Consider the following 25010-nt stretch of genomic DNA (forward strand, 5'->3'; position numbering starts at 1 on the left):
GGCAGTGGTCAGACATTCGCCGCCTCCAAGGGAGGAAAAAGCCCAAGAGCCATGTCCGCCAGCCCCGCGCCCCCCCGCTCGCTCCCCGAACCAGACCAGACCGTCCCCGGTCCCATGGGTGGAGGTTGAGTCAAACCTCGTCCCGTTTGCCCCCCGTCCCCTTCTCCTGCACAGCAGGGAGGGAACGAGGGGCTTTGTGCAGTCCCAGAGCCGGACTCTCTGCAGCACCCAGTGCTGGGGACTTTGCTGAGCACAGGGGAGGATGAGGATGAGAGGGGATGGGACCAGCACCCAGCATCCTACCCCACAGCACCCTACCCCGCACCCGTCGAACGTCCAGGAAACCTGGGGGGTCCTCGCAGGCCGGCGGGGAGGACCCCGGCCCTCCTGGCGAGCAGATGGGGAGGGCGGCCACGAAGGAAATAGCTGTTTTTTGGCAGACCTGGAGACCGGTGGCCAGCGGAGGGAGGAAGGGGCCTCCGAGCTCGCCCCCCGGGAGCTCCTCGCCATGTGCGGTGGCTCCGTTCCCAGGCTGAGCTCTCATTTCCTATCGGAAACAACCGCATCTCCTTTCCCCTTGGCTCCCGCCGGGCCCGTGCCGGAGCCGTCCAGTACCGTACGCCGTGCTGCCGCCCCCCTCCCCGGCTCGCTCCTGCGGGTGGGCTGTCCTCAGCGGGGACAGACCCACAGGGTCGAGGGGCTCGTGAAGGAAGGAGAACCCCGAAAAAAACAAAAAGGCAATAAAAGAGCTGCCTTGGGACCTTTATAAACCTTTGTGCCATGTCCTGTTTCACTCCTTTTTTCCTCCTGTAAGGGGAACTGCCAGGGCTGGCTGTCTCGTAGCGGCCCTAACGAGGGCAGCCAAATGAATCTCCCAGCACCTCGTTAGGACCCTGCCAGGGCTGGCACATGGCTAATTGTGGAGATGATGCCCGAGCAAAGTGTCCGCAACCGGGGATGGAGAGGTCTCACCCAAAACTGGGCAGGGGGGGGTCTCCTCCTCGGAGCATCCCAAGGGACAAGCGTCCAACCCCTTCCCCAGGCTGCAGCGGAGCCCTCGGAGGGGATGCCCACCTCGGGCTTGCGAAGCCCCTTCTCCTTGCCTCCCTCTCCCTCCACCTCCTGCGTGCAGGCGGGCGCGTGCCGGGTGTTTGCCAGTCTCTCTCCCCTCCGTTGGCAAAGCCGCCTCGTTGAGCAAGAGGGGCCTGACGACATTTCCATCGACAAACTTCCTGCAGGGAGCAAAGGGCAGCGGGACCGCGTCCCTGCCCGACCACCACCTCCCGGGGAGGTTCGGACAGCGAAGGGACTGCTAGCGGTGGCCGTGGGGAGGAGGAGGAGGAGGAGAGCAAACCCAGGCTGAAGGAGGTACCTGGGTGGGGGGGCGAGGTGTGGGGTGCAGGATGGGGTGCGGGACATCCTTGTGAGAGGGTATCAGTGCTTCTTGTGCCACCGTGGACCCCGGGCAGGTCCCCGGGCAGGGTGGGAGCTGGCCTGGTCCTTCAGCTTCCCCGCCTGCCCCCTCTCCCCAGCCCCGCTCTGCCCGCAGGCGATGGCAGCCACCACGGTGACCGACTCCGGGGGCGTGAGGATCATCACGGAGGTCATCCCGGCCACAGACCCCCGAGCAGCCCAGTTGGCCTCTGGCTCCGGGCTGCCCGCACCCGCTGTGTCGTCATTTCAAGTCAGAGGTTTCAGAAGGGCTCAGCCCAAGACGCTGGGGGTGAGACCGCGGCGTCCCGGGGGGACGGGGCACCTCGGGGGCAAAGCGGGGACTGAGTATCCCCAGGGATTGCCCTGCTTGAGGTTCTCCTTGGCTGGGGCAGAGGTGACGTTCGGGACCGGCTCCCTTTGCTGGCTCACGCCGCTGCGCCAAGCGCCAGCACACCCAGCTGTCCCGAGTCCCTTCTCGGCACCGCGGGGTGCAGCCAGGACGTGGTGTGACAGCGGGATCGGGGTGGGACGCGGCTAACAGCAACGGTGATATCCATCCTTTGCTGGTGCTGGCAGACAGGCAGCGCTTTGGGCCAAGAGTGACCGGGTGGGCGATCCCTCTCCCCCCGTCCTTCCCCAGACCATCCACATCTTCACCGGGATCATCCACGTCTGCTTCGGGATCATCCTGACGGTGTCGGAGCACGGGACCCCTTCACTCCCTGTGGCCAGCGGGGTCCTCTTCTGGCTCGGGCTCCTGGTAAGCAGGGACCCGCCTGGCCTTCACCTCCTTGCCGTCCGACAAGGACAGGGGGATCTCGGTGGATCAGGGGTCAGATCCCCTCTCACCAGGGCCTCCTCTTACACCCGCATCTTCTGGCTGTCCCCTCTGGGGATGGAGGCTGTGGGCGTGCAGCCCTGAACACCGATTCGCAGCCGGAGGGGTTCGGAATGGGTGCCAGCAAGGGGTGCCTTGCTGCTGACGCCCTCCTTCCTCTGTTTTCTGAGCAGCTCCTGGTCTCAGGCTCTCTGCTGGTGGAAAGTGAAAAAAGAGATAACATCTTGCTGGTAAGGGGGTCCCCTGCGGCCAGGCTGGAGGGACGAAGCATCCCCCCTGTCCTTTCTGTGACTTCTGCCGCTCCCAGTGGCCGGCGGGACCCCTCTAGCGAGGGTCCTAAGGCCGGTCTCACCCTTGGGAGGTGCCCAGCTCTCTCCCCGTCGACCAGAGGGTGGGCAATCCTTCACGCTTCAGGGCCTCCACAAGATGCTCGGGGCCTGGTGGAGCAAGGCTTGGATGCCAGGGAGAAGAGGTGTCCTGGAGGGTGGCTGCCCCGGGTGGCTTCTCCAGGAGTATATTTGACCTGAGTCGAATAATCCAGCTCCGAGGTGCCCCTGCTCGGACAGCTCCAACAGAAAGCCCCAAGCGGCTTCTCCCTCGGCTCTGTGGCACCTCGCGGGGGGTCTCTGGCCACCCGCACAGCTCCTGTGCTCTCGGTGGGAGCAGAAGGGACAGAGCTGCTGATGGCTGACGTGGGGTGACCCGCACAGGTGAAGATCTGCTGCGTCGTCAACGTGGGGGTTATCCTGAGCACGCTGGTGGCCGCTCTTGTCCACACCACGGCCATCACTCACAACATCCCCGGCTGTGAGAGCAACACGCTGCACCAGCTGAAAGCCGAGTGGTGCTTCAACGTTGAGAACAAGGTAGAGCCTCCCGGTCCTGCTCAGGCGGCGGAACCGAGCCTCCTTGCTCACGGCAAGCAAGCAGGGTGACCGCCGCGCAGGGGAGGGGGACGAGGGGCACTGCCAGCGAGCAGTGGGACCCTTCCGCGCTCCTCCTCGCAGATCCTGAGCAACGGGCTGGATTCCGTGTTCGTCATCTTCTGCCTCCTGGAGTTCTGCGTGGCGGTGGCAGCCCTGGCCTTCGGCTACGATGCCGTCAAGCAGCACAACTACACGCGCATGGTGAGGGGGGCCAGGGCCGGGCCCGTCGTGGGGCCCCGTCGCAGCCCAGAGCCCTGGGGAGACTTGGGGTGCCGGCTCGTGTTTCGGCGGGAGCGGGGCGGCGTCGCCCACCCGCTTCTTTCCTCTGAGGGGCCGCCCCGGGCCGGTGGCCCACGGGGGTGTCTCTGCATGACCCCAAAAGCGGGATTTCCCCCTTTTTCCTCTGCCAGGTGCTGTAGCCATGGCCAAGCCCACAGCCATGGTTAAGAACCACTGCACGCCCCAGCCCTGCTGCAGCCGAGGTGCTGGAGCCCGGGGGGGGCCTCCCTGGTGCCTGACGGTGGAGATGACCGGATCCCGAGACCCCTCCGCACCCCGGCCCTGGGCCTGGCCCCGGGCAGGAGCCCGCTCCCCTCTGTGGGTTTGGCCCCCAATAAAGGCCTCTCCCCTCAGCCCAGGCCACGCGTCTCTCTGGGGCTCGCTCAGGGGGCGGGGGGGGGGCCTCACCGGGCTCTCACACCGGGGGAGTGGAGGGCACCGGGCACGGGCCGCCGCGACGAGAAGATGATGGGCACCGGCAGGCGTCTGCCCGGCACAAACATGGCGGCCTCTGCCCAGCGCCGTGGGGGAGGCGGGAAGTGCTGCCCGACACTAAAATGGCGGTCGGGGACTCGGCGGCGGCGCTCGGCGGCTCTGAGCATGCGCATCGTGGCCGCGGTGGTGCGGCGCGGCGCATCTCTGACGTCATCACACGGCGCCGTCGGGGAAGAGGGCCGCGTGGAAAATGGAGGGGGAGTGCGGGGCAGCCCCGGCCCCGGAGAAGCCCAGCGGGGCGGCCCCGACCCCGACCCCCGCCCCGGCCCCGGCTCGGCGGCGTCGGAAAGCCGCCAAGAAGCGAAAGGAAGCGGCGGCGGCCATCCCGCGGGGCAGGCCCAAGTCGGGGCGGGTGTGGAAGGACCCCGGCAAGAAGAGGTGGGCGCGGGGGCGAGGGCCAGGCCGCGGGGGGGGTCTGCAGGGTCGGGGGAGGAGCGCTTCGGGGGGCCTCTGGTGGAGGCAGGGCTGTTTGGGGATTCTGGAACTGGGGAGAGGCTCTGCGGGTGCTTTGGGGGGAGACTTTGGGGGGGGACAAGGCCGTTTTAGGGGTGGGTTGACCCGGGAGGGACGTGGGGTGGGCAGGGCTGCTTTGCTGGGGCCACGGGGGTGGTTTGGAGGGGAACTCCGGAGCTATCCGTAGAGTTTAGGGAGGACACGGAGAGGACAAGGCCGTTTTGGGGGAGTCCTGAGCTGGGGGGAAGGTTTGGAGGGACTCTTCAGGGGCTGAGGCTGCTGTGGGAGGCTTTGAGCTGGGGGAGTTTCACAGAGTTCTGGCCCGAGGAGTTTCTGGAGAGGGTCCGGAGGGGGAAAGGCTGCGCAGGGTTTCTGTGAGCCACGGGGAGCTCAGCTCTGCGTCCTCCGGGTGCTGACACAGCCCCTCTGCCTGCTCAGGTTCTCACACATGATCCAGGACAAGGCCCTTCGCACCTCCTGGGCACGGAAAATGAAGGAGCGGCAGGAGAAGAAACTTGTTCAGGACCTGGCACGGCAGCTGCAGGAGGGGAAGCAGAGAGAGCGAGAGGTAACGGGGCTCGGGAGCTGGGCCTTGGGCTCAGGACCCTGTGGGCAGCATCACCCAGCCCCTCCGTGCCCGCTGTCTCCGTGGGGCAGTGACCGTGCTTGTGACACCGACACCCCATGGGGACCTTTGCCGGGCAGCCGGGGGCTCTGCTGTCCCAGCCCTCGGCTAGAGCTGCCCGCTCCCCTTGCCAGGGCCGCGTTGCGGAGTCAGGCCGTGACCAGAGACTTTCCACCTCTGTCCGTACAAAACCCCGTGTCTCTGCCTGCATCCCGCGCGTCGGGGCCGTGGCATTATTGCCTGCGGGATGCCTGCCTCACAAACCCCACCGGCCGCCCTTCTCGCGGGCAAGCGGGACGGTGAATTCCCTGTCGTCCTGCCAAATCCAGGCTGCAACGGTCACGTGCTGCGAGTCACTGAGTCGGAATAAACTCGCTCAGTCAGTTCAAGCCTCGTGCCGGGGGGGGGAAAAGCGCTGCTGGCTTGGCTTTGTGCAGCAGATTTCACGCTTGGGCAGGTGTCGCTCGCGCTGCTGTAGCCGTGCAGTTCCCTGACTGGCGTCTGCATCAGCCGTGGGTCGATGCTGGTTTGGGTTTAAACCCGGAGGGAGGGCCCCGCAGGGAATGTTTTGGTGCTGCTCTTGCAGGAGAAGAAGCGGCGGCGGGAGGAGAACCTGAAGCGGCGTCTGGAGAACGAACGGAAGGCGGAGATCGTCCAAGTGGTGAGTCGTGGCCCCGCTCGTGGCTGGGGACGCCGTGGTGGCCTGGCAGACCTGGTGGCCTCCAGACCCCGGGCACTGGGCTCCAGTTTGCTCCACCACTGGGAGGATTGGGGAAATCCAACCAAACCCAGCTGCACCAGGAGGGTGTCTCCTCTGCCGAGCAGGGTGGGGTGGGGGGACAGCTTCTCTTTCAAGCTTGAGAAGACCAGGGAGGGGGTCACCCTGGGGATCGCTGGCACGCGGGGCGATAGAGCAAGGGAAACTCGGCATCGACGGGGATCCAAGCACACCGGGCTTTCGTCTGCGGGAGTCAGGGCTTTTCTGTCTGGAAGAGACCCCGGGGCTCGGGGTGGGTGTGGTGGCGAGGACGGGGTTATTGCCTGTCCCCTCCGACGCAAGAGCTGGGGCAACTTGGAGATTTAGGGAGGAGTTTTAGGGTAAACCTGATCAGGAGGCGGACGGCTTGGGGTACAGGCTTTGGTCATTGCTACGTCTGCTGCTTTGGCGGCGGGAGGAGGAAGATCCCATCCCGCAGCTCCGTGCGGAGGGATCTGGCGCCGGCTGGGGCTGTGCCGGCCGCGCCGCAGCGGTGGGAGGCTGGGAGCCCTGCCGTGCCCATCCCGCCTGGCTCTCCCTGCTGCCATCTCTGTGCCTGAAAGCCCCTTCTTCCCCCCCACCCAGATCCGGAACCCGCTGAAGCTCAAGCGGGCGAAGAAGAAGCAGCTGCGGCGGGTGGAGAAGCGGGACACGCTGGCCCTGCTCCAGAAGACACCCGTGCGGCGCAAAGCAGCCACGGATTGAGATGGGAGACGGGGCACCGCGGCACCCGGCCCGGGCAGCTGGGGTTTCTGTGGGTCCCGCTCCTCTCCAGGGGCGATTCCTCGGCTCGGTGGGCAGGAGTCGCTGCCCGGGCCCTCGGTGTTGGACAGACAGCGGGACGGAGCTGCGGCCGGTTACGCAGCGCCGTGATCCGCAGGAATCCGCAGGATCCCCCCTGCCCTGTGAAGTCGGGGTGTTGCTGACAGCCAGGGGCTGGAAGGAGAACTGCTTCACCTGCCCAAATCTGCTTTTTCGTTATAAAAATGAATAGGAACTGACCCAGACTCGCCTCCAACGGCTCGGGGGGGCTGCTGGCTCCAGCTCGGGGCCTTCCCTCTGCCCAGGCAGATCTCCCTCAGCTGGGATCACCACGGCCCCTCGCCCCGCTGAGGCTCCCCTTTCTCAAAAAGGGGTCTCGCCCCCCCTGGAATGAGCCCTGGAGCCTGTCACGAGGGGAGGGGACGCATCTCTGCTGCGCTGCGGAGGTGGCAGGGGAGTGCACGGCGCAGCACAGCCTCCTGTCACCCTTCTCCGGGGGTGTGGGTGGGCTTGAGGAGGGGGTGCTGGAAGGGGGTGGCTTGGAGTGGGAAACCCAGACGGATCTCTTCACCTTCCTGGTTTTTCTTGCTCTATAAACGCCCCTTTCTGCATTCCTGGGGAGGGCCGTGTCTTCAGCCTGCGGTGAGCCAGACCAGCGGGGTGGGGGGCCAGGGGTGTCGCTGGGTGGGCAGACGCGAGGCTGGGGGGAGGATAAGCCCGTGCTTGCAGCGGGGAGCCCTGGCGTGGGAGGGCGTCGTGGGGCGCCGGCCCAGGAGCTTCATCTGGGGGGGGCGGGGGGCTGGCCCTCTGCCCCCCGAGGCAGAGCGAAGCTGGGGGCATCACAGGGGCTTGGGGGACCCCAATCTGGGGGGGCAGAGCATCCCACTCAGCCCCGCGGTGGCCCTGCCCAGGGAGGGGGCTGCTTGGTGGCCCATCGCGGGCTGGCAGCAGGGGACTGTCCCCAGGGACCCTAACGAGGGCGATCCCACGATGGGGTTTGCAGCCCGTTGCCCCCACTGAGTATGAATTTGGGGGGGTTCCCACCCACGCCCAGGGCAGCCCCCATCGAGGGGTGCTGCAGGCAAGGGGGGGGCCTGGCAGGAGCTGTGGGGTGCAGCGGAGCCGTGGGGCGGCTGCCAGCCTGGCCCGGGTCATCGGGCAGGAGGGCTTTGCCCTCGCTGCGTCTTGCGTTAATGATTGCCGAGCGCCCTGCCTCTCCCACCCACTCCCTCCCCAGCGCCGCAGCGCCAGCCCAGCCTTCGCCCCGCCAGGGTAAGAGGGGGCTTGGAGCCCATCCCCGTGGCTTCAGGGCTTGCAGGCAGCCAGGGTTTTGCGGGGGGGGGGGGGGCTGCTTTCCTGGCAGGGCGTAAGTGGGTGAACTTGGCGTCTCCTCCCAGGCCTGGGCTGGTGCCAGCACCTCGCCGGGCTCCCTGCGTGCTGCCGCGGCCTGCCTGGCCGCCCCGCCGCGCGGAGGGGAATCGGGGTCTGCGCGGGACTGGGGGGGCCGTAGCCCCTGCCCCCCCTGCCCAGTCTGGCCCTGGGGTGCAGAGGAGGAGGATGGGGAGAGGGAATGGTGGGTGCTGGGGACGCCAGGGCTGGGGGACAGAAGAAAAAGGGGTGTCTCTGTGGGTGTCCCTGCTGCCGGGCAGGTTTGGGGGGGCTGCTGGAGGGGGATTGGGGGTCGAAGGGTGGGAGGGGCGCGGCGCTGCGTGTCCTCGGGGTGGGGGGGGACGGGGACCAGGGAAGGAGGGATACCAGCGGGACTGGCTGGGCTGCAAACCCCATCGTGTGATCGCCACGTCCCAGGGCCCCTCGTTAGGGTCCCTGGGGACAGTCCCCTGCTGCCAGCCCGCGATGGGCCACCAAGCAGCCCCCTCCCTGGGCAGGGCCACCGCGGGGCTGAGTGGGATGCTCGGGGGTGACGCTTATCTCCGTCCCCAGGTGCACCATGGTGGAGGTGACGGTGACGCCGCAGTCCTCGCTGGCCGACCGGCCGGTGCAGGTGCAGGTGCGGGGGCTGTCCCCCTCCCAGCTGGTCACCCTGCGGGCATCGCTGACGGACGAGCAGGGCGAGCGCTTCCAGGCACGCGCCTTCTTCCGCGCCGACGGGGCGGGCGAGGTGGACCCCGGGCGCCACGCCGCCCTGGGTGGCAGCTATGCCGGCGTCTGGCCCATGGGGCTCTTCTGGTTCCTGCAGCCCGACACCCTCTTCCGTCGGCTGGTCAAGCGGGACGTGGCCGGCAGCCCCTTCCGTGTCCGTCTGGAGGTCTTTGATGGCCTCTGCCTGGTCACCGGACCCCAGGACCAGCCGCTGGCCTCCTGCGAGGCCGAGCGGTGGTACGTGGGTCCCGGTGTGCAGCGGGTGCCCATCCGGGAGGGCAGGGTCCGTGGTGCCCTCTTCTTGCCACCCGGTGAGCAGTGGGGCGCAGGGGACCCCGGGATGCCTGGCCTCGACCCCCTCCGGGGGGCCAGGCGGGACCCCCGGGGTGCGGGATGGCACCGGTGGCTCCTCTGCCCCCCGCAGTGACGATCTCTCTGGCTGCCCGCAGGACCAGGACCCTTCCCGGGGGTGATCGACCTGTTTGGGGGTGCGGGTGGCCTCATTGAGTTTCGTGCGGGGCTGCTGGCCAGCCGGGGCTTCACGGTGCTGGCGCTGGCCTTCTTCGCCTACGATGACCTGCCCCGCACCCTGGCCCAGCTCGACCTGGAGTATTTTGAAGAGGCGGCCGAGCTGCTCCTCCGGCACCCCAAGGTGAGTCCTGCAGCGTGGGGGGACGTCCTGGGGACTGGGGGGACGTCCCGGTGAGCGGGATGTCCTGGTGACCAGGGACATCCTGATAAGCAAGGTGTCCTGGGGACTGGGGACATCCCAACGAGCAGGATGTCCTGGGGACCGGGGACGTCCCGGTGAGCGGGTTGTTGTCCTCGTGACTGGGGACGTGCCGGTGACGTCCTGGCGAGCGGTGCTGCCAGCTGGCTCCGTTTCCCCCCGCTGCAGGTGCGAGGCCCCGGCGTGGGCGTCGTTGGCGTCTCCAAAGGAGCAGAGGTGGCCCTGGCCATGGCCACCTTCCTCCCGCAGGTGGTGGCCACGGTGTGGATCAACGGCACGGCCTTCCTCCACGGCAACCCCTTGATCTACAAAGACCTCCGCATCCCCCCCATCCCCTACTACACCGAGCGCGTGATCTTCACGGAGGTGGGCGCCTTGGACAACTCGGCCATCTTCGCCGACCCCCAGGACCCCGCCTACAGCGCCTCGGCCATCCCGGCCGAGAAGGTCCGGGGGAAGGTCCTCTTCGTGGTGGGGGAGGCCGACCGCAGCTTCAACAGCAAGCTCTTCGCCAAGCTGGCCATGGCACGGATGCCACCGGAGAGTTGCCGTCTCCTCTCCTACCCCGGGGCCGGGCACTTGATCGAGCCCCCCGGCTCGCCCCTCTGCAGCATCTCCAGCATCCGGGGCACCCCCCGGCCGGTGGCGTGGGGGGGTGAAGCCCAACCCCACGCCAGGGCCCAGGAACACTCGTGGCAGGAGATCGTCCAGTTTTTGGAGCTCCACCTGGGTCCCGCCGCCACCATGAAGCTGTGATGGAGGAAAGGGGCCGGGGCGGCCCCCCCGGGGCTCGTCCCCCCGCTCAATAAAGTGTGCCCTGCCAGCCGGTGCTGCCTGCTCCTGCCTGCACTCGTGGGGCGGGGGGCACCAGCTTCCGCAACGGCACGTGGGGGACCCCTCTGTGTATATAGGTACATATACCTCTTTAATGAGGCAGTTAAGGTTTTCGGGGGGCTACGGCCAAACCCTCGGCTTCGCGCGCCCTTTCACCGTGAGCCCAGGTTCGGTGCCGCGAGCCGGTGGGAGCCGGGGGTGGGTTTTCCCCTGGGAATGCCGAGGACGGCGGCTCCCACCAGGGAGGAGGGTTTTAAACACCTAAAAACCGCTGAGGCTGGCACTCGGGCTGGGCTGCAGGATGGCAGACGGCATCCGGGCACGTCCGCGCCCGGCACGTGCCGGGGCAGGGTGCAGGAGCCGGCCGTGACCGTCGCACCGGCGAGGCGGGGAGGAGGGCGGGTGGGGGGGTGACTCAGTTTAGTCTGCAATAAAGACAAGACCTAGGAGGGAAACTTCTGGAAGGGAGGCAGAGGGAACCCACAAAGCGCTGCGCTCACCCGAGGGGACCGAGGTCCTTCCTCCCCGCCCGGGGCGCCGGCAAAATTCGGCTCCAGCTTTTCGTTGCCTGCCTGCCCATCGCTTGACCACAGCCGGCTCCTCCGGGAGCCCGGGGATGAGCAGCCCGGGGCTCGGGCCCCCCATGGCACAGCCGGTGGGTGCCCGGCACAGCCGGTGGGTGCCCGGTGCAGCCGGCGGGACCGCGACCACCCTCGCTCGAGGGCGAGGGCAGCACCCAGCCAGGCACGAAAGTGGGGTGCTGGGGAGCACCCCAGAGCGGAGGAAGGCGATGGCTGGGCCGAGGGGTGGCTGGGGGACCCCTGGCCCCGCGCCATGCTCAGGGCAGCAGTCTCGATTCCCCATTTGTAGGAACAGTTCCTCCCGACTCCTCGCCGCCGTGGCACAAAGTGCTCTTTGAAGGGCTTCTGGTACCCCTGGCACTGCCAGCGGGGCAGAGCCGGGGCGTGCAGCTGCCAGCAGGGGATTTGGGGACAATTCCCTGTCCCCCAGACCTCACCGGAGCCATGTCGCTGTGCTCCCCCGGTCCCTCCGCAGGCTCCCGGTCCTACGGCCGCCCTGGGTGTCCATCGGGGAGGCAGAGGCCACCACTGTCCCCACCGGCTTGTGGCAACCCCCAAGGCTGTGTGGCAAGGTGGGCACACGCTAGCCGTCTCCAGTCCCCGTTTGGAGGGACAGGCTCTCCCCCCGTGGGACAAACTGTTTCTTTGAACAGCTTTCGGTTCCTCCCCGGTCACCCCGGCACGGCCACGGGAGGTGACGGCGGGGCCGGGGGCAGCGAGGTCGCTGGCGGCAGGGGAGCGAGGAGCCCTGGACAGAGCTCGTCCCCCCGCCACGGGGCAGGAGGCACCGTCCCGGCACGGCCCCGCCGGTCATCTGATCCCCCCCACCGCGTCCCAGCCGGTATAAATCCGTGGCCGCAGTGCCAACCGACGGAAAGTCCCGTACTCCGGCCTCGCTTATCGCCGCCGCCGCCATGGGACGGAGCTGCTCCTTCCTCCTGCTGCTGCTCCTCCTGCCCCCGGGGCCGGGAGCCGCCTTCTCACGCCTGCGGTACCGCTACGACTGCGGGGACTACGGCATGCAGCTGCTGGCGTACCCCACCCGCGGCCGCACCGTCCGCTTCAAAGTCATGGGTGAGTGGGGGGCAGGCGGGCACGAGCCCCCCCGCCCCCCACCCCGGCTCTCTTTGGGGTGGCGTGCGCCGGATCGCCCTGGGGTTACCCCAAAACCCGAGTGCCCCGGGGTGCTGGTGCCCTGATGGGATGAGCCCAATGGCTTGAATGAGCTTTTGGCGCGGGGCGGTGCTGCCGGGGCGGGTTTTTGTGCGCCTGCCTCCCCGGGGAGCATCACGGAACCCGGTTGTGCCACCTCACTGCCCCCGTGCCCGCGGTGTCCCCGCAGACGAGTTCGGCACCCACTTTGACGTGGCCAACTGCTCCATCTGCCTCCACTGGCTCAATGCCGGGGCGGACGGCGCCGTCGTCTTCTCCTCCGGCTACGAGGGCTGCCACGTCCTGGTGAAGGTGAGGCTCCCGTCCCACCCGCGGTCCCCCCGGCGCCGGCGGGCTGGGGGTGACTGTCCCTCCCGCCCCGCCGCAGGAGGACCGCTACGTCCTGAGGGTGCAGCTGGAGGAGATGCTGCTCAGCGGGGTCCTGGCCGCCTCCTACGAAGTCAACATGACCTGCCCGCAGCCGGGGGACTACGAGATCCTCACGGACGGCAACGCACACACCGAGCACCAGGCCGCTCGGGGCAACAGTGTCCACCAGACCCAGGCTGACGTCCTTGTCCCCCTGTCCCAGCCTGGCCTCCTGCACCACGTGTCCCAGTCCGCCCTCACCCTCCCGGGACCCCAGCTCGCTCCCCAAGCCCACTCGGAGCAGCTTCACCCCGTGGCTCAGACCCAGCCAGTCCTGGTGCACCCTGGGCTGCAGCCCCAACCCCAGCCCAGCTTGGTTCGCCCGGGGCTTCAGCCCCAGCCTGGCCAGGCTCGCCCGGGGCTTCAGCCCCAGCCTGGCATGGTTCACCCCATCACCCAACCCCAGCGGGGCTTAATACGCCCGGGCGTGCAGCCCCCAGCCCAGCCTGGGCTGCTGCACCCCGGGGCTCAGCCCCAGCTGGGGCTTCAGACCCAAAACCAGCCTGGGCTGCTGCACCCCAGAGCTCAAACCCAACCAGGTCTTCTTCACTCAGGTCTTCAGACCCAAAATCAGCCTGGGCTGCTGCACCCCAGAGCTCAGCCCCAACCAGGTCTTCTTCACCCAGGTCTTCAGACCCAAAACCAGCCTGGGCTGCTGCACCCCAGAGCTCAAACCCAACCAGGTCTTCTTCACCCAGGTCTTCAGACCCAAAACCAGCCTGGGCTGCTGCACCCCGGAGCTCAGCCCCAACCAGGTCTTCTTCGTCCAGGCTTTGTGCCCCAAAACCAGCCTGGGTTGGTGCACCCCGGTGTCCAGTCTGGCTTAGTGCACGCCGGTGCTCAGACCCGAGCAGGTTTTGTACGCCCAGGAGCTCAGCCCCAAAACCAGCCAGGCTTATCTCGCCCCAGCCTTCAGACCCACTCCCAAGCTGGTCTCCTCCGCCCTGGGTTCCAGAGCCAAGCTGGGCTGCCTCACCGCGGCTCCCAGTCCCAGTCCCAGGTGCGCCCGGCTCTCCAGAGCCAAACCGGGCCGGTACCTCCCAGCCATCCCCGACCGGGTCTAGTGCGCCCGGGACCCCAGTCCCGGCCGGGTTTGGTACGCCCTGGACTTCAGGCTCAGCTCCAGTCGGGTCTGGTGCGCCCAGGAGTGCAGCCCCAAGCCCAGCCTGGCTTGCTGCGTCCTGGGCTTCAATCCCAGCCCAGTCTACTGCAATCCACGGCGCTCTTCTACCCCTCGGCAGGGGCAGGTAAGCCAAGGGGGTGGGATGGAGGGGTGGCAGCGGGGGCTGCGTCCTCCCTGTCCCCGGAGCAGCAGGTCACAGCCGTGCGGAGATGCTCGGGGCGGGCAGGGGGCTGCTCGGGGCGATGCTCAGGGGAGCGTCCCCCCCTCTGCCACCCCAGGCACCCAGTTGACGCGGGAGCAGTGCCAGGTGGGGGTGGGGAGGATGCCCTGCGTGGCCCCGCAGGGCCGGGAGGCGTGCGCGCAGGCGGGCTGCTGCTACGACGACATGGACCGCATCGCACCCTGCTATTACGGCAACACGGGTGGGTAGGGTGCTGGGGGGGGGGGCGATCCCTGGGGACGCCCCATTGCCAACCGCCTCGGCCGGCACCTGCCGGGGTGGAGAAGTGGCGGGGGGCTGCTCAGGCTGATGGAGGGGCTCCCTCGCGCCGCAGCCACCGTGCAGTGCCTGCTGGACGGGCACTTCGTCTTGGTGGTGCCGCGGGGCCTCGCCACCCAGCCCTACAACCTGGACAGCGTGCGCCTCGCCAGCGCCCAGGCCGGCTGCGAGCCCGTCAGGATGACGGAGACCTTCGTGATGTTCCGTTTCCCCGTCACGCAGTGCGGCACCACCGTCCAGGTAGGGATGTGACCCCCCCACACCTCTCCGAGACCCCCCCCCCCCCAGCCACTCAGAGCGCGGGTGGGGACCCTGACCCCGTGTCCGCCGCAGGTGATCGAGGACCGGCTGATCTATGAGAACCAGCTGATCTCTACCATCGATGTCCAGGGGTCCCCCCGCGGCTCCATCACGCGGGACAGCATCTACATGTAAGGGGAGGGTGGGCTAAGCCGGGCAGAGAGCTGGGACCCCCCCTCAGCAAAGCCCGTCCTGCTCCCCCTCTGCCCGCAGCACCCCCCGGACCAGCTCCCCCCCTCCTTTCTCTTGCGGGTGCTCGGTGCCAGGACCGGGGGCACCCACCCCTCCTTGGGCTGGGGGAGCTGATGCCACGGGGGGGGGGGGGCCTGGATGGTGCGGGGGGCACCTAGGTCTGCTCTGCTCCCCTCAGCCTCCAGGCTCGCTGCATCTACAACGCCAGCGACCTCCTGCCGCTCCGCATGGAGGTGGCCGTGCCCCCCACGGCCGTCCCCCTGGCCCTGCCGGGGCCGCTCGGGCTCCAGCTGCGCATCGCCACCGGTGAGCAGCCCAGCCGCCGCCACCCCCCCCCCAGCGCCGCCCCCCACCCTCAGCCCCCTCAGCCTCTCGCCCTTCCCGCAGACGAGACCTACAGCTCCTACCACCCCGACGGCGACCACCCCTTGGTGAAGGTGCTGCGGGACCCCATCTACGTGGAGGTTCGCCTCCTGCAGAAGACGGACCCCAACCTGGTGCTGGTCCTGCACCACTGCTGGGCGTCCCCCAGCACCGACGCCGCGGCTGAGCCCCAGTGGCCCATCCTGGTGGACGGGTGAGCGGAGGGGAGGGTAGGAGGATGGAAGAGGGGGGGGCTCACCCGCACTAACCGAGGGTCCCTCTCGCACGCCCAGGTGCCCCTTCGCAGGGGACAACTACAGGACCCAGCTCGTGCCCGTGGGACCGGCCTCGCCGCAGCTGCCTTTTCCGAGCCACTACCAGCGCTTCGTCATCTCCACCTTCACCTTCGTGGAGCCCCCCTCCATGGCGGTGCTGGAGGGAGAGGTGAGGGGGGCAGGCCTGCCCTGCACCATCACCCCGGGGGGCTGCTGGTGGTCCCCGAGCCCCCCCAGTGTTGCCAAACCCCGTCCCAACACCCCCAAACCCACCCCAGCACCCTTCCTGAGCAAAGCCCGCCCCGGCTGCCCACGGTGCCGGCACAGCGGCGCTGCCCCGTGCTGCTCCGGCTTCCCGGCTGCTTCCCGGCAGCAGGGAGCCCACGCTGCTTAAGGGGGGGGGGGTTTCCTCGGGGCTCCGAGCGCCATCTCCGGGCCCCCCAGCACTATCAGCCACCGACGCTGGCCCACCCGTGGCTTCCAGGTGTACATCTCATGCAGCGCTTCCGTGTGCCACCTCGCACAGCCCGAGCCCTGCCGGCCCTCCTGCCAGCTGGGAGTGCCCTCACGTAAGCCTGGGTGCCCGCCGGCCTCCTCGGCAGCCGGCCACGGGGGGCACCGCCGCCTGCCCCGGCTTTCCACACCAACCCCCTGCGTCCCTCCCCAGGAGCGCGTCGGTCTCTGGGGGACAGGACAGCTGAAGCTGTGGGTATGGTCACCTCCCAGGGACGCGTCACCTTCCCAAAGGTCCCCAAGCTGCGGAGAGGCTGAGCCCGAAGGCGCTGGGTGAGTGCCCCGCCGCTCCCAAACTGCCCCTCATCCCAGCTCTAACTCACTCTCCTCCTCCTCTTCCTCCCGTGCAGCTCCTGCCTCCAGCCAGACATCTCCGGGCAAGCTGGAAAAATAAACCAGTGCAGAGCACGGCTCATAGCCAGAGGCGGTGGTGGTTTGTCCCTAGGGGACAGGAGGGAAGAGGAGGGTCCCCTTGTCCCCGTCCCACACCCCCTCCCAGCTGCCCCCTCAGTCCCGCTGGCTGGGGGCTGCGATGCTCCCCGACCCAGCCCGCGCTCCTGCCCGCTCTGTCGGAGCCTCCTCTCCTCTGTGCTGCACCCCGGCCCGTCACGGGAGCCTCCCGTACCCCGGGACGGCAGGGCTGGCACACGCCGCTACGGTGAATAGTTCTTTATTTCCGTAATGAAACTAGGTAACTGCTTACAAAACCTGCACACTCCTCCCCTCCCTCCCTCCTTCCACACATCCCCGCCACAAACATCCACCAGCGCCGGGGTTGGAGCCTTTTGTTGCATCAATTAACAACCACAAAACAGAATCTAAAGCCAAAAAAGACAAACACGAAACTGGAAAGAAGAAAACTAAAACGACAAAATCCATGAAGCACGGGGAAGGCGACATCCAACTTCCCCTCTGCCAACAGCTACGGCAGGGGAGCCCGGAGAAGTAACGAACCACCTGCCTCCCTCCCACCCTGTCCCGATATTCCCTCCCGCCCTCCCACCCCAAATCCCAGCAGGGCAGCGAGACCCCGGCCCCACGCCCGGGGTTACAGGCTGTAGAACTTCAGGCTCCGGTCCATGCCCGTTGAGGCAATGAACTTGGCGTGGTGGCCGAAAGCCACTCCCGTGGTGAGGCCGCTGTGCTCTGGGGAGGGAAGACAGCCCGCGGTTACGGCACCGAGGGGAGCTGGCCCCTTCCCGCTCCCCGCTGAGGGGGGGTAGCGCTTTGCACCCCACAGCTCGCTCTGCAGACCCAGGAGGGGACCCACCCGCTTCCCCTCCCGCCTCCGCCCTCCCACAGCCCCCAACCCCTCACCTGTGAAGTGGAGGATTTCCGTCCACTGCTTGCAGATGTAGATCTGGACGTCCGTCCCGCCCAGGGCCAGGTAGGTGCCGCTCTGGTCAAAAATGAGAGACTTCACCTGCGGAGGAGGAGAAGGAGGCTTCAGAGCAGGCTCAGGAAGCTCCAAACGGCCTCTCGGGGTGCTGGGGGGCAGCACCTCCGCGTCAGGCTCCCCCAGAGCAGAGGGGCGCAGGCCTGGGATGGTGGGCACTGGGAGAGGAGCCTGCCAGCCTGCCCGTCGGGGGGGGAAAAAGGGACGGTCACGCACCTCAAAATTATTGTCCAGCTGCAACGTCTTGAAGTTCTTGAGCTTACGCAAGTCCCAGAGCTTGACAGAGGAGTCGTCCGCTGCCGTGGCCAGGTAGTAGCCATTCTCGGAGAAGGCGATGCTGGTGATGGGGCCCGAGTGCCCCGGGAAGTTGGCCACGTTGGTGCGTTCCTGGGGATAAGGCAGTTAGAGACGGGCTGCCGGCGGGGAACCGCAGCACCCTCACGGCCGGGAGATCAGAGAGCAGATCCTTGCAAGCGCAGCTGGGCGGGGAGGCGGCCTGTGTCAGTCTGCGTCATCAGTCTGCTTCAGAGTTAAAACGCAGGGGGGTGAACGGAGACTGAGGCGCTTCCAGGCGCTGTTGCCCTGAACTACGGCTCGACAGGCCGATGTGGGACTACAGCCGGAGCTGCTCCTGCGCCGCAGCTACAGCGCATCGCTAACGTGGGGCTGCGCTGACGAATTCACAGCCGCGGGACTGAGCAAGGCCCACGCACATCCAGCCCAGAGTCATCCCGCAGCAGAGCTAGGCAGCCCGCCTGCGAACCCTCCTCTTCCTCACCGATTCTCTTGGGGACGCAACAAACACCTCCTCGTCACAAGACAAACCCCCCCCGCGCACCCAGGGCCAGCCTTACCTTCAGATCCCAGATCTTGATCTGAGAGTCCATCGTCCCTGTTCCAAAAATGAGCCCGTCCGGGTGGAACTGAGCGCAGGTGAGAGCTGCGGAGACACGGGGAGATTCAGAGGGTTGGGGAGACTTTCTGACTTTGTTAGCAGGCCCCCCCCCTCCCGAGTTTTTCTGTGCTCCAGGAGTCCAGGGATCCACAGGCAGAAAAATCCCTTCTCTCCAGGCTCGCGACAGCCCCCCCAGGGCGGGGGATACTCAGCCGTAAGCCTTACCACAGCCAGAGCTCTCATCCGTCACCTTGGTGAGGACACGGCCTGTCTGGATATCCGAGAACGCCCAGTACTGGAGGAGAGGAGAGCGCGTTGAGGGGAGAGAGATAAAAAGCCAGGGGGGAGGTCGTGGCCCGGGGCTGGGTCTCACCTGGTCATCGGAAGAGCTGAGGAGGTAGTCGCCTGTCGCGTGGAGGCTCAGCCCCGTGACAGAGCCCTCGTGGGCACGGACGACCTGCACGCAGGAGGCGTTGGGCACAGACCAGATCCGGATAGTAGCATCGGGAGAAGCTGAGAACACCAAGTCCTAAACAGGGACGAGGCAGGAAAATTAACATCAAAAGGCCTTCACCTCTCCATCTTGGGAGAGCTTTCTACAGGCAAGAACCGGCCCATCACCAGTCTGCGTGAGGCGGAGAGAACAGAGCACCAGAAGAGGGCCCAGAGAACCCAATCTGGGGCAGCCTGGCTGTGAGGGAAGAGGCCGAACGCGGGCCTGAGCCCACCTGAGAGGGGTGGAAGACGACACTGGTAACCTTCTTGGAGTGCCCCTTGAGCGTCGCCAGGATCTGCTCTGAGCTCTTGTCAAAGACGATGACGTTTTTATCAGCCCCGCCTGGAAAACAAAGCAGGCAGAGGTGAGAGACGGGAGTCTGTGGCCCACCAAGTCCAAGTCCACGCGCCTTTCCTGGCGACCACCGTCCTGAGAAGCTTTGCCACGAGGTGAGAGAACCCCTCGTGCCCCGTGCCCCACCTCTATCCCCCAAAAGCAGAGAGAAAGGGACCTGCTCCCAGGCAGCCGCAGGCTCTTAGCTGACACCACAGAGTCCCCAGCAAGCGGAGCTGGCTCCCTTACCGGTGAGGATCTTGTTGGTGTCGGAAGGACAGAGGTCCAAGGCAAGGATCCCTGGGATGCTGGCGCTGTGCAGCCCCTGCGCGAGGTAGGAGGACGCCAGATTAATGCCGCAAGCAAGAAAACGATCCCAGAGGGAACTGAGAGGCCCTTGAGGGAGCCCAGCGTGTTTCATTCCCACAGAGAAAGCCTGTGCCACACCTACTCCAGCACAGGTCCCTGCTGGCTGCGGCACAGAGAGTCACGACGCTCTCCTCGCTCTGCCCAGATGCCCAGCTACACCGGGGAGTTTTCAAGCCCGCTCCCGCATCACGGCACTCACCACATGCGAGGCGACCTGCCGGTACTTGCTGAGTTCCTCCGGCTTCACCAGCTCCTCTGGAACAGTCTTGCCTCTCTGCAAAAGGAAAATGGTGCGGAGATAAACATCGGCCTCTCTCGGGGCACGGCACATCCTGGCTGCCGCGGCATCTTCGGAGCAAGACGGGGCCGCTTACCTTCTTACGCTCCGTGGTCAGCACCGTAGCCTTGTCTTGAAGCTGTGAAATAAGAGAAGGGCGGTCACAGACTGACTGGGGGTTCCACGGGGGAAAGCTGGAGACCGGCCACCGCCGAAGGCTGCAGCAGCGCAGGTGGAAGAGCCCTTACCTTCTGGATGATCTCGGGGGTCATGCCCGCAAGCTCTCCCAGATCCATGGACTCCCCAGCTCCCTGCACGGGACAGAGAAGGGGGCTGGTTACACCCAGAGGGGGAACGCAGGGGAAACGAGTGGAGATTGGCAGCGGGGGACCAAGGGGAAAAGTGCCCAGACGGGCAGTGGGGACTCACCGCCACGTTTGGCTGGGAGGACGGCACCGTCTGGGGCACGATGAGGCCAGCCTGCGGCTTCAGAGTCGCCAAAGCTGCGGAGGCAGAGAAAGGCTGCAAGTTTAATAGGCGCTTGAAGGGGAAAGGAGACGGCGTCCAGGGCAGCGATCGCTACGCGCTGCCCTCTCCTCCCCAGCTCCCCCCTCCCCGAGGCCCACAGCCCCCACGTCACCTTCTCTGGCGGCGGTGACCTCCTTGGTGAGCCGAGCGATGACACGGCAGGCGGCATCGTGCTGGTAGAGCGCGTGGGACAGCTCCTGGCGCGTAGTCTGCAGCTGCTGGCGGAGGGTGAAGCTGTGCAGCATGACGGCATCCTAACGGGATGAGGCAGAGTCAGGCAGGGAAACGCGTTAGCCCCAGCGCAGGCAGCTGCCGGCGCTCAGCTTCGTTCCCAACCCCGACCCAGCACTTACCCACTCGTCCTGGAGGGCTTTCAGGATGGCTGGGATGCTCGTGGCAGACGGAGGCTTGGGCCGGATCGGGTGGGCGACTGTCAACGAGACAGCGTGAACGCGTCAACCGTGTTCTCAACGTTCGTGTCGGTCCCTTTCGACAGCCGCAACGCTGTCCCTACCCTCCCCAGCAACCTGATCCCTTCAGCTCAGCCTTCCGACCACGTCAGGCCGATGGTTTGCCTCTCCCCGCTCTCCGGGGGAGCATCGCTGACCAATCCCTCGGGAAATCCTTTCTCAGGACTCATGGCTCAGGACACAGTGGCCAGGTTTGGCGTCTGCCCGGGGTCCCCCCCCCACCGCTGCTTCTCCTCCAAGCCTCTTCTTTTGGCCCTAGTCCTGCGCCCACATTAATAAACCCAGCGGCACCCAAAACACCTTGCGCCCCTCCGTCCCGCCCCCCCGCTCCTCACACGGCGAAACCCCCGGTGCTTCCCCCGGGGAGAACCGGCACAACCACCCCCCGCCTTCCTGCTACCTTTGATGTCGATGAGCTGCTCCTCGGAGAGGGGCTGGTTGTTGACGGGGTCGGTGCCGTTCTCCGCGATGTACTTCTCGATCAGCCGCCGCTCGTAGACGTGGTTGGAGACCGGGGAGACGCAGGGGTGCTCGGGCACCTCGTTGGAAACTGGGAGGGAAGGGAGCGGGGGTTACGGCACCCACGAGGGCCCGGCGGGCCCTGCCGGCCGCCGCTTCCCCGCCGAGCCCCACAGCCCGGTAATCCCCCCCCCCCCCGCCACCGCGGGGCCTCCTCCGCGGCCTCCGCACTCACTGGAGCAGATGAGGGCCATGGCGGACGTCGGGCGGTCGCGGCGCTCCGGCTGCGGCCCGCTCCGGTTCCGGTGGCGGCTCCGGTTCTGGTTCCGGTTCCGGGCGGCGCGAGCGGCCGCCGCGACCCTCCCAACGGCTCACGCGGGCTCCGCCGCCGCCGGAAACGGAAGCGCTCCCGGCCTGCACCGCGCCAGCGCCCCCGGGAACGGCGCCTCCCGGCATGCCCCGCGCGCTGGGGGGGGGGGTGGGGGGTGCCGTTGCCATAGCGACCGGATCCCGGCATGCAACGGGGCGCGGCGGCTCCGGACTACAGCTCCCATCGTGCCCCGCGGCGGCGGGCGGCCGTGAGCTCTCTCCGCGCGCTCCGGCCCGCCCGGCTCCGCAGCGCCCCCGCGCGGCGGCGGTGAGCGCTGCCCCGCCGAGGGGGGGAGCGGGGGGGACGCGGGTGGGGGGTGCCCCGGGGTGAGACGGCGTGGGGGGGAACGGGGTCGGGGGGACCCGTGGGGGGGGGAAATGGGGGGGTGGGCCCATGTTTGGGGGGACCCATGAGGGGAATAGACGGGGGGGGTCCCGGGGATGGGGGGACCCGGAGATGGGGGGTCCCGGGGGGATTGGGGGTGTCCTGGGGGATGGGGTGAGGGCACTCAGGGGGACGAGAAGGGAAGGGGGGTCATGTGGACGGGGGGCGGCTCGCTGGGGTACCCCCCGGGGGGTCTGAGGGGTGGGGGTCCCCAGCGAGACGGGGTGCCTGGGTGGGGGGGTGAACGGGGCACCCAGGGACCGCGGCGGGACAGGGCGCCCGGTGACCTGGGGGCGTGGGCTGGGGCACACGGGGGGCAGGGCGGAGTGGGGTCCCCGGGGGGGTGCCCGGGGTCTCCTGGGGGCGATGGCGACTGTCCCGGAGCACCCCGCGCTCTCCTCCGGGGCAGGGGGTGCGGGGACCCCCCCCGGCTGGGCCCGTGCCCTTGGGCAGGGCAGGCGCCGCGTCCCGCTGACGCCCGTCCTAAAGATAGCGGGGGGGGGCCGGGGCTGGGCCCCGCCGCGGGGCCACGGCCCTCCCCTCCCGCTCGGGGGACCCCAAAGGCCAGCGGGGGGGGACCCCGCTGCCTCCGTCCCCCCGAGATGGTTCTGGGACGGCGCCAGCGCTGCCGCTTACGGGTGGCGGAGGTGGCCCCGGCGTGGGGGGGGGAAGGCGTCAGCGTCTCGGGGGGCGGTGGGGTCCCACACGGCTCCCACCCGCCTCTCCCTCTCCCCCCAGAGACCCCGGAGTGGAGGCAGGACCCAAGATGGGGGGTGACGCGGGGCACCGGGCCCTGCTGGCCGTGCTGCTGTGGGTCCCCTTCCTTGCCGGGGCGGCGGGGGACCGGGCGGAGGACGGCCAGGACGGCTTTCGGGGCCGTGCCGCCGCCGCCGATGACCTGCTGTCGCGGCTGGGCCGAGCCGCCTGGGAGGCCCTGGAGAGCTGGGTGGGCCCCCAGCCCCTGCGGCTGGTGGCGGAGGTGAGGTCCTGGCCCCGCGGCGCACGAGGGGAGCCATCCCCGCGGGGACACCCACCCACCCGTCACCAACCCCACGGCTCGCCCCCGGCACGGCTCCCCCCAGCCCCGTCTCTCCCCGCAGAGCCTCGCCGCCACCCTCTGGGTTGTGTCCTCGGGGATCTCGGCGGCCCTGACCATGCTCTGCAGGATCCTGGGGGATCTCCTGGCCGTCTCCGGCGTCAGCGGTGAGCGAGGGGGGCCGGGGAGCGGCAGCCGGTGGGGAGCAGCCTGGCCACGGGGTGGGTTTGGTACCCAGCCCCAGTGTCACCGCCGTGGCCCTGCCACCGGTGACACCCCCCTCCCTCCCAGGGGACCGGCTGGTGCGTGGGGCGGCGCTGGGCCCCGGCGAGGTGCAACGGGTGCTGCTGTGGGGGCTGGTTGCCCTGGTGGGCTCCTGGCTGCTGTCGCGGCTGCGGGGGCTACTGCTGCCCACGCTCCGCTGGGTGAAGCTCTGCTGTTTCCTGGGTGCCTTCTTCCACGTCGCGGCCTCCCAGGAGAGCCCCACGGTGCAGGCGGGGATGCTGCTGGGGCTGTGGGTGCTCTACGCCCTTTTGGGGCGCCTGGTGGGGTCCCCCGACCCCAGCACCCAGCTGGATGCCACCGTACGTAGCCTGGAGTGGAAAGTGGAGGAGCTGCGGCGGCGGCAGAAGTGGGGGGGTCCCCGTAACCGGGAGGAGTGAGCTTTTCAGGGGACAGCCCACCCCGCTGCACCCCGTCGGCTTGGCTCCGTCCCCCCAAGCATGCGTCCTCCCTGCTGAGCCCTCACGCCCCTTCCTCTGCCCCCCGGTTCTCCTTGAGGGCCCTGCTCCCGTTAGCCCCCCACCCTAGGGTGGACGTCAGCCCAGGAGCCCCCCATCCCATTGGGGGCACAGAGGAAGGGCCCCCCTCAGCGCAGCACCCCCAAATCTGCGCTCCCTGCCCACACGCCGCAGTGCCTTCATGCAAGCCAAGAGTGCCTTCCCCCGGGGCGGGGGTCCTCCTGTGGCCCCCTGCAGCCCCCCTAACCCCAAATCCAGGCCTGCCACGGAGGGGAGGAGAGCGTCCTGGTCCCTGCTTGCCCGGTCTGGCGGCCGTTGTGCCCGTCCAGCCGGCTCCGGCAGCAGCTTGGCACGCAGAGGGGAACCCGCTCCCCGCCCCGGGCATCTCCCCAGCCCAAAACGGGGGCTCTGCGTGCGCAGGGGGGGGACGCAGCCCCCGGCCGGGCCCTGCACTGTCAGTCCTTGGGTTTTAAGCTGCTTTTTAAACTGTTTTGATAAGTGGTTCTGAATAAACACGGTTTCATCCCGGCCTGGCTCGGCTGCTCTCCCCGCGGGGGGCACGGGGAGCAGCGAGCAGGCTGCCTGCTCCCAGCCGGGAGCGTGGGGTCTCCCCTCGGGGGGCTGCCCGGCCCCCCGCACCCCACTCGGGGTGGCTCGGTTCTGGGTGCCGCACGCTCGCCCTGCGCCTGTCCCTCTCTGTTTGCCGAGGCCGGCGCTGAGCGCGGGTTTATCCGTGCCCGGATCTGGCCCCTTCTCCGTGTCCCCATCGCCCTCCAGCCGTCCCCGCTGCCCTGCGGCGGGCTGCTGTGCCGCCCTCCCGCTGGCCACGTCTGCCCTCCCGTCCCTCCCGTGTCCCCAGTCCCTCCCAGCGTCCCCCAGTCACCTTGATTGGGGTGGGACAGGGAAGGATGGACACCAGGCGGTGTGAGAGCCCCCTCCCCACTCGGGGGTCTCTCCACATGGGCCGTTGTGCCCGGTGCTGTGCCCTGGAGCGGGGATGGGGACGGGGATGGGATGGGGAGCGGGGATGAGTTTGGGGAGCAGGATGGAGTTGGGGAGCAGGGCTGGGGAGTGGGATGGGGATGGGGATGAAGAAGGGGATGGGGATGAAGAAGGGGATGGGGATGGGGAGCGGGATGGGGATAGGGAGTGGGATGGGGAGTGGGGACGGGGATGAGGAGCGGGACAGGGCTGGGGAGTGGGATGGGGCACAGGGATGGGGAGCGGAGATGGGTTTGGGGAGCAGGGATGAGGAGCAGGATGGGGATGGGGATAGGGAGTGGGATGGGGAGCAGGGATGGGGATGGGAAGTGGGATGGGAAGTGGGATGGGGATGGGGATGGGGAGCAGGGATGGGGATGGGGACGGGGATGGGAAGTGAGATGGGGATGGGGAGTGGGATGGGGAGCGGGATGGGGACGGGGATGGGCAGTGGGATGGGGCACAGGGATGGGGAGTGGAGATGGGTTTGGGGAGCAGGGATGAGCAGCAGGATGGGGATGGGGATAGGGAGTGGGATGGGGAGCAGGAATGGGGATGGGGATGGGAAGTGGGATGGGGATAGGGAGTGGGATGGGGAGCAGGAATGGGGACGGGG

At 68.1% G+C, this 25010-nt stretch overlaps 6 protein-coding genes across 7 annotated transcripts; 5 read left to right on the forward strand and 1 right to left on the reverse strand.

Annotated features, from left to right (window-relative positions):
• Nucleotides 1-1316: 1316 nt before the first annotated feature.
• LOC142088014 (membrane-spanning 4-domains subfamily A member 15-like) lies at nucleotides 1317-3830 on the forward strand. Its single transcript, XM_075162819.1, has 7 exons — nucleotides 1317-1368; nucleotides 1550-1723; nucleotides 2075-2194; nucleotides 2446-2502; nucleotides 2983-3138; nucleotides 3280-3399; nucleotides 3609-3830. Exons 2-7 carry the CDS (start codon nucleotides 1553-1555, stop codon nucleotides 3615-3617), a joined length of 633 nt encoding a protein of 210 aa, XP_075018920.1. The 5' UTR covers nucleotides 1317-1368; nucleotides 1550-1552; the 3' UTR covers nucleotides 3618-3830.
• A 297-nt stretch (nucleotides 3831-4127) lies between these two features.
• Nucleotides 4128-6808, forward strand: CCDC86 (coiled-coil domain containing 86). 2 transcript variants are annotated; one of them, XM_075163467.1, is made up of 4 exons: nucleotides 4128-4350; nucleotides 4864-4993; nucleotides 5637-5711; nucleotides 6393-6808. In XM_075163467.1, the coding sequence occupies exons 1-4, from the start codon at nucleotides 4163-4165 to the stop codon at nucleotides 6510-6512; spliced, it is 513 nt and encodes a 170-aa protein (XP_075019568.1). In that variant the 5' UTR covers nucleotides 4128-4162; the 3' UTR covers nucleotides 6513-6808. The 2 variants fall into 2 exon arrangements, with proteins under 2 accessions (XP_075019568.1, XP_075019567.1); XM_075163466.1 differs by lacking the exons at nucleotides 5637-5711; nucleotides 6393-6808 and adding an exon at nucleotides 5185-5630.
• Nucleotides 6809-7773: 965 nt separating this feature from the next.
• Nucleotides 7774-10226, forward strand: LOC142088286 (acyl-coenzyme A amino acid N-acyltransferase 2-like). The gene is made up of 4 exons (XM_075163465.1): nucleotides 7774-7841; nucleotides 8511-8980; nucleotides 9119-9321; nucleotides 9568-10226. The coding sequence occupies exons 2-4, from the start codon at nucleotides 8518-8520 to the stop codon at nucleotides 10153-10155; spliced, it is 1254 nt and encodes a 417-aa protein (XP_075019566.1). The 5' UTR covers nucleotides 7774-7841; nucleotides 8511-8517; the 3' UTR covers nucleotides 10156-10226.
• A 1502-nt stretch (nucleotides 10227-11728) lies between these two features.
• ZP1 (zona pellucida glycoprotein 1) lies at nucleotides 11729-16139 on the forward strand. Its single transcript, XM_075163468.1, has 12 exons — nucleotides 11729-11888; nucleotides 12157-12278; nucleotides 12355-13509; nucleotides 13549-13642; nucleotides 13797-13940; nucleotides 14073-14257; nucleotides 14351-14448; nucleotides 14688-14815; nucleotides 14897-15086; nucleotides 15166-15316; nucleotides 15632-15716; nucleotides 15815-16139. Exons 1-12 carry the CDS (start codon nucleotides 11729-11731, stop codon nucleotides 15916-15918), a joined length of 2616 nt encoding a protein of 871 aa, XP_075019569.1. The 3' UTR covers nucleotides 15919-16139.
• A 291-nt stretch (nucleotides 16140-16430) lies between these two features.
• Nucleotides 16431-21312, reverse strand: PRPF19 (pre-mRNA processing factor 19). The gene is made up of 16 exons (XM_075163470.1): nucleotides 21119-21312; nucleotides 20825-20974; nucleotides 20308-20384; nucleotides 20067-20208; nucleotides 19856-19929; nucleotides 19675-19737; nucleotides 19524-19565; nucleotides 19349-19423; nucleotides 19030-19105; nucleotides 18680-18789; nucleotides 18325-18480; nucleotides 18177-18246; nucleotides 17911-17996; nucleotides 17273-17443; nucleotides 16978-17083; nucleotides 16431-16806 (listed from the first exon to the last, which is right to left on the reverse strand). The coding sequence occupies exons 1-16, from the start codon at nucleotides 21135-21137 to the stop codon at nucleotides 16709-16711; spliced, it is 1515 nt and encodes a 504-aa protein (XP_075019571.1). The 5' UTR covers nucleotides 21138-21312; the 3' UTR covers nucleotides 16431-16708.
• A 10-nt stretch (nucleotides 21313-21322) lies between these two features.
• TMEM109 (transmembrane protein 109) lies at nucleotides 21323-23941 on the forward strand. The gene is made up of 4 exons (XM_075163471.1): nucleotides 21323-21520; nucleotides 22376-22616; nucleotides 22738-22840; nucleotides 22965-23941. Exons 1-4 carry the CDS (start codon nucleotides 21399-21401, stop codon nucleotides 23333-23335), a joined length of 837 nt encoding a protein of 278 aa, XP_075019572.1. The 5' UTR covers nucleotides 21323-21398; the 3' UTR covers nucleotides 23336-23941.
• The last annotated feature ends 1069 nt before the right edge of the window (nucleotides 23942-25010 follow it).

The sequence above is a fragment of the Calonectris borealis genome, chromosome 14 (assembly GCF_964195595.1).
Source record: "Calonectris borealis chromosome 14, bCalBor7.hap1.2, whole genome shotgun sequence".
In the NCBI taxonomy this organism is placed as follows: Eukaryota; Metazoa; Chordata; class Aves; order Procellariiformes; family Procellariidae; genus Calonectris; species Calonectris borealis.

What these genes read in the sequence shown, in the direction of transcription:
- LOC142088014 (XM_075162819.1), top strand. Translation starts at nt 1,553, where the DNA reads ATGGCAGCCACCACGGTGACCGACTCCGGGGGCGTGAGGATCATCACG. An exon ending in CTCAGCCCAAGACGCTGGGG is followed by an intron (nt 1,724 to 2,074) that starts GTGAGACCGCGG and finishes GTCCTTCCCCAG; the next exon opens with ACCATCCACATCTTCACCGG. An exon ending in TCTTCTGGCTCGGGCTCCTG is followed by an intron (nt 2,195 to 2,445) that starts GTAAGCAGGGAC and finishes TTTTCTGAGCAG; the next exon opens with CTCCTGGTCTCAGGCTCTCT.
- CCDC86 (XM_075163466.1), top strand. Translation starts at nt 4,163, where the DNA reads ATGGAGGGGGAGTGCGGGGCAGCCCCGGCCCCGGAGAAGCCCAGCGGG. An exon ending in AAGGACCCCGGCAAGAAGAG is followed by an intron (nt 4,351 to 4,863) that starts GTGGGCGCGGGG and finishes CTGCCTGCTCAG; the next exon opens with GTTCTCACACATGATCCAGG. An exon ending in GGAAGCAGAGAGAGCGAGAG is followed by an intron (nt 4,994 to 5,184) that starts GTAACGGGGCTC and finishes TCCCCTTGCCAG; the next exon opens with GGCCGCGTTGCGGAGTCAGG.
- LOC142088286 (XM_075163465.1), top strand. Translation starts at nt 8,518, where the DNA reads ATGGTGGAGGTGACGGTGACGCCGCAGTCCTCGCTGGCCGACCGGCCG. An exon ending in TGCCCTCTTCTTGCCACCCG is followed by an intron (nt 8,981 to 9,118) that starts GTGAGCAGTGGG and finishes GGCTGCCCGCAG; the next exon opens with GACCAGGACCCTTCCCGGGG. An exon ending in TGCTCCTCCGGCACCCCAAG is followed by an intron (nt 9,322 to 9,567) that starts GTGAGTCCTGCA and finishes CCCCCGCTGCAG; the next exon opens with GTGCGAGGCCCCGGCGTGGG.
- ZP1 (XM_075163468.1), top strand. Translation starts at nt 11,729, where the DNA reads ATGGGACGGAGCTGCTCCTTCCTCCTGCTGCTGCTCCTCCTGCCCCCG. An exon ending in TGGTACGCCCTGGACTTCAG is followed by an intron (nt 13,510 to 13,548) that starts GCTCAGCTCCAG and finishes CCAGGAGTGCAG; the next exon opens with CCCCAAGCCCAGCCTGGCTT. An exon ending in CTGCTATTACGGCAACACGG is followed by an intron (nt 13,941 to 14,072) that starts GTGGGTAGGGTG and finishes CTCGCGCCGCAG; the next exon opens with CCACCGTGCAGTGCCTGCTG.
- PRPF19 (XM_075163470.1), bottom strand. An exon ending in CCTCCCAGCCAAACGTGGCG is followed by an intron (nt 19,738 to 19,855) that starts GTGAGTCCCCAC and finishes TGTCCCGTGCAG; the next exon opens with GGAGCTGGGGAGTCCATGGA. An exon ending in CCCCCGAGATCATCCAGAAG is followed by an intron (nt 19,566 to 19,674) that starts GTAAGGGCTCTT and finishes CTTATTTCACAG; the next exon opens with CTTCAAGACAAGGCTACGGT.
- TMEM109 (XM_075163471.1), top strand. Translation starts at nt 21,399, where the DNA reads ATGCAACGGGGCGCGGCGGCTCCGGACTACAGCTCCCATCGTGCCCCG. An exon ending in AGCGCCCCCGCGCGGCGGCG is followed by an intron (nt 21,521 to 22,375) that starts GTGAGCGCTGCC and finishes CTCTCCCCCCAG; the next exon opens with AGACCCCGGAGTGGAGGCAG. An exon ending in GGCCGTCTCCGGCGTCAGCG is followed by an intron (nt 22,841 to 22,964) that starts GTGAGCGAGGGG and finishes CCTCCCTCCCAG; the next exon opens with GGGACCGGCTGGTGCGTGGG.